Source organism: Sinocyclocheilus rhinocerous, unplaced genomic scaffold, assembly GCF_001515625.1.
Source record: "Sinocyclocheilus rhinocerous isolate Xijiao unplaced genomic scaffold, SAMN03320098_v1.1 scaffold97, whole genome shotgun sequence".
Taxonomy (NCBI): Eukaryota; Metazoa; Chordata; class Actinopteri; order Cypriniformes; family Cyprinidae; genus Sinocyclocheilus; species Sinocyclocheilus rhinocerous.
Genome location: NW_015666183.1, coordinates 756139 through 766809, shown reverse-complemented (window position 1 = coordinate 766809; position 10671 = coordinate 756139). Strand labels below are relative to the sequence as shown.

The window sequence follows — 10671 nt, the reverse complement described above, 5'->3', positions numbered from 1 at the left end:
AAAGGTAAAAATCTATTTAAACTTATTGGAAAAGATTCATTTCTATCACTGCTGTGAACTGATCACCACACAGAATATGAAGAATATCAAAATTTGTAGGAGTCAGCTGTCCACGGCAGTCCTTAAGATATCAGCGCAATAACACACTCAGCAAAATATCATCTAATTATCGTTATCAATAAAATCCCAGAAAATATTGAGATATATTCTTTGTCAATATCGCACACCCCTAATATATTTAACGTTTAGATTAGAAAAAAAATGTAAATAAATATTAGAAGTGCCCTTTTTCCACTTGAGCCCCTGCCCCTCAAAATGTCTGTGCACGTCCCTGTTGAACAGACTCAAGCCTCCACCGCACTGCCGTCTATTAGACTGCAGAAAGATACTAACTCAAACTAAGAATTAGAATCATTGTAATGTGACGATCAAATATAGGTGCGGGTGGGTGGCGGGCGGATAATTTGAAGCAGCAGACTCGGGTGAAGTTTGAGCTCATCCGCGCATCTCAACACTACGCTGACCTGGTCGCCAGTAGCAAACAATGGAGCGCGCTCTGCTGGACAAACTAAGTAATTACACCATTCAGAAGCATTTAATCTGCGTTATATGTTCTGTAAAAAAAATTTCATATCAGCGGCATATTCGCCGATACCGATATATCTGCGACAGGCTCATATCGGGCGATAATATCGGCAAACCTATATATCGGTCGGGCTCTAATTTATTATACTATATAATACAATGTATATCAATATTAAAATAGAAAACAGTTATTTTAAATTGTAATAATATTTCAAAATTTTTGTCAGCAAATACAATAAATGCAGTCTTGGTGAGCATAAGAAACTTAACAAAAAAATCTAATTTATTCCAAACATTTGGTTGTAGTGTGTATACTGCAATATATTAATAATTTATGTTAATATATTTTCCTTGCAACGCATTGAATGATTCCTGTGGGATTTACATGATTCTCCAGTAGGAAATGACTAAGAATTTTTTTAAATGGCTGATAGCAGATTTAGAGGTATATAAAATATTGGCTAATATAGTTAATTATTAACAACTGATATGTATGCACATGCACCAAAATGTAACATTTTAAACCGTAAATGAATTTATTTGCACAATAATTCACTAAAAAATGGAAATTGTGAATTATATTGGGGATTTTAGGACTACATGAAGAGCTAAAACTTTATAAGCAGATAGTTTATTGTATTTAATAATATTACCATAGTACCATGACCTGAAAACCTTGGTTAAACCATAGTACTCATAGTACATAAGTCATGTGTGCACTGTAATTTTTTTTATAAATAATTTTTCCTTGATTTCCATCAGTAGTAGTCTCATTCATTACTTTTATGCTCGCCTTTTACATGTAGAAGATCTTTCATGTATTTTATACTTTGAAAGGGTATAGCATTTAAGATCCAGGCAGACTTCCCAAACAAACCTCTGCGTTTTAATTTTTTGTGTGGTCTCTAATGGTCCGGTATCACTGACAAATACTATAAAACTCACTCGGGCAACTCGAGGGAAACTCAAAGACCTTCTCACCCACAAAATTGACTTTTTTTTTTTCTCCTGCAGCTGTTTGCAGTGATATGCGGCAACTTTCTGTGACTTGAATTGCATCCTCTCCAAACCCACACTCCGCTGAGTCAGCATTCCCAGGGTTTTGCCTTTAAAGAGCCAGCTCTCTTTTGACACAAATGTAGTCTCTTCAGTCGAGTTCTTCTTCACTATTTTGGGCCTGCAGTTCGAATAGTTGTCAATGTGTCTTTGATTCTTTACATAACCATTTTTATTGACAAATAACATTTTATTAGCATCTTTATGCTGGTTGCAAGTTGCAAACATATATTGATAAACTACAGATTTTTAAAACTAAAGCTAAGTCTAGAAATGTGAAGGCAGCATCATCCCCAGTCATCTTGTCTACACTATAGTTCATGACCTAATGGGTATGAATTTCTCATTGCTAGTTAGTATAATTCAGAGCTTAACTGGTGAACTGACATAGGCTGGCCTCTTAATGGCAGGCAACTGTTGATCCATAGGTTAATGATCAACCCGATGACACGACTGCTGGTTTTGGGTGTGTGGATGTGGGGTGTGTTTGGGGGAAGGTCTCTAGACAATCAGCGATTGGAGTTCGAACGAGGCCTGGCGTTGTGAAATTGGGCCATTCCATATCCTCTTCCTGCTGCGGTCATGTGACGACAGGTTGCAGAGGAGTGTATGGGTTGTTTGCGCTCATCTTTTAGATTTGCTAGGAAAACTAAATTATTTTTCTTACTCTCGTGTTTAGACGTGATAGATGACCAATGGACTTCCTGTACAAGTTAAAGGTCAGTCATTTATGCTGTTTGCATAGGTTTAAATTAGCTGTAGTATTAAATCTGTTACCTTGACCGTCTTTATCGTTCACAATGAGGTGTGTTGCATTATATTCTCTGGCACTCTGATATCAGCCATTGTTGAGGTATTTTTGCAATATTTCGTGATCAGATCTTGTAAATCAATGCTTGGCAAACAGTTGAAAGGGTTAATTTTGGAAGGCTGAGGACTGGTGGATCTTGCTCTGAGTAAATAGTGAAAGGGGGTGTTTCTACAGGTTATCTAGGCTCACAAATGTGATTAAAATCATGCCAGGGTAATATTGCTATCTTTAGTTTATGTTGAACAGCATTGCATCGTTTTGTTAGAAGTCAATGTCACAACTGTTTAAATTAATAAAGAACATATCTGAGGTATTTGTAAAACTTTGTAAAAATGTGTATTTTGTTTGCATTAAAAAAATGTATTTAAAAAATGAAAATATAAATATAGTTTTTAGTTATGTTGTTTTTATATTATTTTATATGATTATTCATATTGTTTTATATTATAAAATATTTAAATATTTGTTATTATTTTCATTTTAATAATATCTACATCTTATATGTATATAAGATGTATATGTATATAATATTAGTATATTTGTGAAGCTGACTACAAACAAACATGCAATACGCTGGAATAACATTAATCACATGAAACATAGAAAGCGTGAAATATTAATGTAGGTACTTACAAAATAATATTTGAGCCAAATTCAAAGTAACTGCAAAGTTTGTGAACAGCCAAAAGTAGTAAATTATTAAATTAATACAATTAAGAAAATAAAATAAATTTTAAAAAGCAAAAAATTAGATTTTAAATATTTAAATATGTATTTATACAGTCAGTAGTATATTAATTGGCATTTCGTTCTTTTTTTTCATGCCATTAATGTCACAATATTGCTACTTTAAGTGGTTAACTTCTTTTATACAGTATTGCAATTTCTTGTGTGTAGTCAGTTTCACAAATAAATAAATATAAAAATATGTATACATCTGTATTTATTTATATTTTAATGTATTTTATATTTATAATTACATTTATTGTTTAATTATTGGAATTCTATTGTTATTCTCTACAATATTCTGCAATTAATTTGAATTCAGTTTGAACACCGTCTAATGTTCAGACTCCATTCCAACTTCATTTTGTCAGTAATTTCATTGGTATTTCATTCTTGCCTTTCATTAAAAAGAAATCAAATATTAACATTTGAATATCTCCCACTACTTTATTTCACGATTCAGTATTTGCATACTGATTTTGATTGGTCACTCTTGCATACAGATGCTGAATTTTAATTGGTCTTTTCTTTCAAACATCTATTAATCTAAAGTTGTCAACTGTCAGACAACTGCCTATATTTTTTCTTTTGAAGCATATGGGTCTTCATAATAATAGTTTATACTCTTTACATTATTAGATATGCTTGTAAAATCAAGAGTTGTGTGAGCTCTGTAAGGCTCTCTCTACCCTCAGCTCTCCATAACGCTTCCTCGTGTTGCACGCTTCCTCGTCTCTTGCTGAGCCAGACACCTCACAGATCTGTGCGGCTAATCGCTCGCTGGCCGTACGCTCACACCAAGAGACTTTGCTTTGGCCAGTGGCTCCTCATGTGAACTGACACAAATGCCGCTAGGGAGCTGCTGATATAAGCCACTGCTTGTCCTCAAAGAGTTTGGCTGGTCTGGAGTGGTTGGTTTAATGGTTTATTTTGGGTTCAGTTTGCTGTCTTGTTGGCCTGAGCGCTGTGGGTCATTGAATCATGTCTTATATGTGCATCTATTACTAGGCGAAGAGCCCAACTTCAGTGTGATTTCATTGTAGACAAAAGTATTTCATGTGGGTTGATATTGACCAGAAGTCTTTTGTGGAAAACTTTGATTCGTTACTTTTTGGTAACAAGATTGTGTAGACGACAGGAGCATTTGGCATCATTTCTTGACTTTCTCCCTTCATAACAGTGTTATTTTAGTATAATTGAGATACTAGTATTGCTTTTATTAATATTTAGAACTCATTTATTTTTATATTTTCCATGTTATTTTTAATGTTAAAATGTTAGGTTTTTTGGTGTCATTTTAATTTATTTTTTTTAAATGTCTTTATAGATTTATGAATTATTTAATTAAAATATGTTTGTATTTTTTATTTTATTTATTTATTTATTTGTATTTTATTTTATTTTATTTTATTTTAGTAGCAATGTTTTTTTATGGTTTTAGTTGTAGTTAACTATAATAACCCTGCTTCATAAGTTGAGCCAAAGACTATTTATGGGACTTTCAAGCTTTAATCTTTGTCCTGTGATGTTTCGAAGCGCAAATCGCCTTTGTGCATTTGGAAAAAGTCGGTATAACCATTTAAAACCAAATTGAACTGGTTTTCCTTGGAATCCTTGGTTGAGACTGGTCAATCTGTTGTTCCCACATGCCAATAACCGTATTAAAGGCGCCCACGTAAAGTCTCAGAACAAATTAAAGCAGATTTGAAGTCTCAGCGGCGCAAAGTAACATAACATGACGGATGTTTTCTGGAGAGTGTCAATATTTGCCTGTGGAAAATGTTGAAGTGTGGCTGAGAAGATTACAGTATATTGTTCTGAACAATCGAAACCATGCACTTTCTTCCAAATCGTGTTTGTTTTTAATCACTCTGCGGAAGAAAGACTATAACAGCCCTGCGATGCCACAGGAACACAATGAGTTTGCTTTCACTTTGTTGTTTTTGAGGACATACAGGAGGAACGGCGTTCTCATGAGTTCTTCTGCACAGCTTTGTGAGCACTAACTGATTGTCAACAGCTCTAGCATCATCTAAGCAAGCATGGTAAGCTTCGGTTTAGACCTTAATTAGCATGTGCTGACTCTTATATTCTTGTTAGTTGGTTGGAACAGATCTAAGATGGACAAAAGTATCAGTAATTTGGGAAACTTTTGGGTCATTGCTGTTATCCAGTACCATTTGAACTCCAGTCATCAGCCACTTTTCAGACTAGGGCTACACTATTAATCGAAACAAAACCGAAATTGCGATTTATTTTAGTGTGAATATGGGATAGTTCGTCCAAAAATGAAAATTCTGTCATTAATTACTCACTCTCATTACGTTCCAAACCGGTAAGACCTTCATTTATTTTCAGAACACAAATGAAGATATTTTTGATGAAATCCAAGAGCTTTCTTTTTTTTTCTGTCGTGGTGAATGGTGGCAGAGACTGACTGGAAGAGAAGAAATGTTTGTTTTCTTTGCGCACAAATGTTCTCGTAACTTCATAAAATTGAGGTTAAACCACTGATGTCACAGATTATTTTACAGATGTTCTTACTACCTTTCTGGGTCTTGATCGTGGTAGTTCCCTTGCTGTCTATGGAGTGTCAGAAAGCTCTCAGATTTCATCAAAAATCTCTTAATTTGTGCTCTGAAGATGAACGAAGGTCTTACGGGTTTGAAATGACAAAGGTGAGTAATAAATGACAGATTTGTCATTTTTGGGTGAACTATCCTTTTAAACTCCATCTCTCAACATCTGCTTTGAGTATTGGTCGCCTTAACACGCATTTGGGATGCAACATGTGCCATTCATCTTCCTATACTTGTAATGAGAAAAGCGTATCCACAGAAGAGAAGCTTTCATTGGCTCCTTGTGGTTTTCTGTCAAAATTTGTTTGATGGTGTAACGATTGAAAATTGAGAAACGAAATGTAATTTTAAATGTAAATGTAATTTCTTAAACACTTTATATTTTTTTGCAGTGAGGTATTACAATAGTGTTATTTCTTATTAGTTTTTAGTCATTTTTAGATTTTTATAATAAAAAATTATTAATATAACATATTTAATATAATCGCATATATATATAATAATCACAACATTTTGGCCAAAATGTACTGCCCTACAAGCAAAGCAAACAAAGATTTTTTTCCATCACATTTTAAGGTGTCATTTTTATCAGAAAAATTGCAACTTGATTTTTTCCTCCCCTCCAGAATTGTGCAGCCCTGACACTGTGATATTTTCTTTTTCTGCAATGTGAAAAAAATGAGGAATTTTCTCAAGATGACTTGATTAGCTATATTTGGAATAAATTCTAGATTCTAGAATGATTTGGGCTAATTTTATAGGGGAATGCATAGAAAATTTAAATAACTTGTAATTTGATGCACCGATAATACAAATTTTGTAAAAAAAAACTTTTTTTACTTCTTACTCTTGGAGTAAAAAAATCCCTTGACTTTCTATAGGCCAAGTGCAGCTCTCGATACTATGTTTCAGCATCTGCACAGTTAAAAATCTTGCTCTTGCTTAAAAATCAGCCTCTTGCTGAAATACTGAATTCTAAGCTTAATTAACTTACAGCTTAAAGCAGTAGGCAAATCAAAAAGGCTGCATGACAAATATCAATTTATTTCATTGTAACTCTCAGCTCTATATCAGACTCCGATTATGTCCTACACTAAACTGACAGTGGCAAAATAATTTAGTCCAGTGCAACTGTCTCTAGTCACTAAAGCATGAATGTCATACAAAAAAAACCTACTATGGTGCTTAATGTGCACCATGTATACACCATGTGAAAGCATTATCTGTCACTACTGAATGGCAGAAATTCTGCTTGTGTAATGTAGCATGTGAGGTGGTGTGGTACTGTCTGACGGCAGGAAAGATCTCCTGTGGTAGACTTGCAAGAACAGGTTTAGATGAAGGAATTTAAATGGAAAAGGTTTGTTGTATCTGATAGTTTGGGTCATTTCTTTTTGTATTATGGCTATATTGCTTGTGGGAAACAAATAGATTTAGTGAATTAGCAAAAAAAAAAGTAATTTAGTTGCATGGAATGAAATACAGTAAATGTTTTATTCTGGTTTGTTTGTTTGTGCATTTATTGAGCAAATGCGAGCGCTCCATTGAGGAGTAGCTAATGAGATTGTTTTTGACTTGAGATTATTTGCTCGTGTCGTTGCAATAAGCGCAGCAATGAGCTGTAAAGCCTCCAGTGTTTGCATTTGTTTGACATTATATCATGATTTCCATTTCATTTAGAAAGAGATTAACTACTGTAAAAGCTATGTCGGGAACATTGGGAGCTCTGACAGGGATCATTAAAATCAGTCACGGTCTCGTTTCGAAGGCTGCGCCCTCAGAAAGTCACAATTGTCGGCCGCGTGCGTCATCAAGGATGTCTCGTTTCAGAAAAAGTAGCCATTATAAAATGGACTGTTATTGTTTATGAGATGTAAATTATTGTCATTTCTTTCTTATTTTGGAATATAATAGTTACTAATCTGAAATAAGACGACCTCAGTGATGTGTGCGGCTGATGAATGCGACCTTCCAAGGGTGCAGCCTTCAAAATGAGACGCAGCAAGTGTGTTGTTCTGTGACTGTAACTAATGCTTTTGACCATGACTCCCTCTAGTGATCGTTTAAGGACTCTGTTAGCAATGGACAGATTTGTCACTTCATAATAGCAGGTGACGTGTACACTCTCAGTAACAGTTGGCCACAAGAAATTTATTTTTGTAATTGATTTATTTTATTTATTTATTTATTTATTTTATTTTTTGGGGATGTTATGAACTAGGTGTCCTAATCTTGAGTGTTCCCCCTCCAGCCCGAGTCATCATCCACACCTGTCAGAGTGCCACAGAGGGAGGAAGAGGAGGAAGGTGACCTGAATAAAGCGTTAGGTGTTCAGCGCTTCCAGCAGATCCTGAGCCCCACTCCCAGAGTTCCCAGCGAGCAGCACCGCACCTACAATGAGGAAGATTTTGAATGCAAGTTTGCATTTTATTTTATTTTATTTCATTTTATTTATTTTTTTTTCTTATTTTCTTTTGCATTAAAAAAAAGAAAAAATCCATTGTTTTTTCTGACACCTTTGAAAATGTTGACATACATAAAAACACACACCCATATATATATACACACACATAATTTTTATATATGCATATATGCATAGATTAGAAGTAGAGCCAGTGTTATTGTAGTATCATTAATACACTTTATTATAGTTTTTGTTTATATTTTAAATTCGATTTTGTTTGTTTTGTTTTCACTTTAATTTTAGTTAGTTTTAATAATTGAATTGTGTGTTTGTGTTTTTTTTAAATGCCTATATAGTTTTTTATAAATTTTTTATTTTTATTGTTATTTTTATTGTCATTAAATGTTTAGTTATTATAGTACTACAAGTTAAACTAAATGAAAATTAAAAATTTTGCCTTTGGCAGCTAGCTGAAGTTTTTTATTTATTTATTTTTTTAAAGAATTTATTTTATTTTATAGTAGTCAACATTTAAAATGGATCAAAAAAGTTCATCAAACTTGTCCTAAGACAAGAACGCATTTTGGTTTTAGGTTTTAGGACAACTTTGATGAAAGATTTTGATCCACTTCAAATGTTGACTAGTGTATTTTATTTTGGTTAACAATTATTTTATTTCAAGTAATGACATTTTTTTTATTACGGTTTTAGTTTAAGTTTAATATAATAACCCTGGGTGTGGAGCCGGCAATAGTACAAAAGTAATATGCAATAGTATTAGCAACTGTACAAATAAAAACATCGTCTTATAGGAGCACATTTCATAAGATGTCAATTTTCAGTTTATACCTTCATTACTCAATTTAAAAATATAATTTTCCAATTTTACAACTCTAGATCTCTGATAAATGTTGAAAGCCATAAATATGAAAATGCAGAACTGAAACTCGGCTGTAATCGTCTCCAGATCATCGTCACTCGTCCCATCACATCCACCACCCTCTGTCCAAACTCCCGGGAGACGGCAGGAGGAAGAAAAGTGGGAGGAAGAGGAAACGGAGCAGCAGTAAGGACCACAGAGTCTGTTCCAGCCCCAGCGGTGCTTTGGCCATCGAGGAGGGTGAAGATGAGGAGGAGGAGGAAGATGAAGAAGCTACAGAGAGCCAGAGCGCCACCCCAGCGCCCACAACAGAGAGAAAAGACAGTGTTCAGGTAACCTCATATACATCCAAAGTTCAACATTTAATTCAATGCTTTAATTTATTGAAATCTTGAAATCTCGAAATAAATACAACAACCCTTTTTGAAGTAGTGCAATAGTGCAAACTCAAGTTCTAAGTGCTTGTTTACTGTTACTGAGTTACTACCTATGATAGATTTTTCTCATTTATCTCTTGTCCAGTTCTTTGTGTCAGATGACGAGCCTCATGTATCCACACCTGAGATTTCAGAGCCTCTTCCTGCACGAGAAATCCTGATCGTCCCGTCGTCTGCTGTGTGTTCAGAGCCTCAGGACAGCACATCCACTGAGTGAGTCCATCTGCTGTGCTGCTTTAGCTTTTGCATATGCAAAAAAAAATATCCTGATGGATTATGTCATTGTTTAATTACTTAGAGGCAAAGCTTTGACACAATGAGCTAAACGCTGCACTCCATTCACTTACTCACAGTTCATATTTAGTATAGTTATTGATACTGCAATAAGAGTCATAAGTAACTCATAAGAAAAAAGACAAATATTCTGAGTTAATGGAAATCCCATATTAACATATTTTCATTATATGTATGATTTTAGTATATGATAAATATAGTAATAAACCTGGTAACAGACAATGAAATGTCTGTTACGGTTTGATCTTCGGCTGACCAATCAGCAGAAAGGGGCGTTTAATTCCCGCCCACATGTAGAAATCGATTATTCAAGCTTTTTATTAATTTTTCTATCCCTGAACGAAAAATGAAAATTTAAGCTGAATTCTCGTTTTTAGTGTTTTTTTTGGTAAAAAAATAAAAACGGAAAAGGAGCCGTTTTCTCATTTTTTCTACTTTCAATATTAAATCAAAAAATGAATGAACGAATGATACACGGATTGTAAATGTCTTTGAGTCGATTCGTTCAAACGGCTGATTCATTCAGGAGTTCAGTAAATGGCTCTCTCTGTGAATGGGCTACTGAATCATTGATTCACACGATTCGTTCAAAACGAGGATTCATCCAGAAACTAAACACGGCTGTGCTGCTCAGAGACGCGCAACAATTCTGCTGTGGCTTTTTAGGTAATATTTTCGTTGGCAAAATTGAACAAAAACACAATATTGTGTTTATATAGCATTTTTTTGCCCCAATATCTTGAATTTTAGGGCATAACTGCATTTATGGAGTTGCTGTCCTGCATCATATTTGTCAACAGTCAACTGTATAGGTGCATCCCAAATCGAGTACTTATGCACTATTCTATGACGTTTTGTTGTATAAATAGTGAGAGGAGTGCGTTCACGCTGAAAATTCC

The 10671-nt window shown here is 34.3% G+C and overlaps 1 protein-coding gene across 1 annotated transcript in view; it reads left to right on the top strand.

The window, feature by feature from the left end:
* LOC107732091 (anion exchange protein 2-like) overlaps positions 1–10671 on the top strand; it is a 41774-nt gene that overhangs the window by 8733 nt on the left and 22370 nt on the right. Inside the window, exons 3-5 of the mRNA XM_016543338.1 lie at positions 8009–8171; positions 9129–9373; positions 9564–9691. Of these exons, the coding sequence (XP_016398824.1) occupies positions 8009–8171; positions 9129–9373; positions 9564–9691 (536 nt within the window). The remainder of the gene's footprint in view (positions 1–8008; positions 8172–9128; positions 9374–9563; positions 9692–10671) is intronic.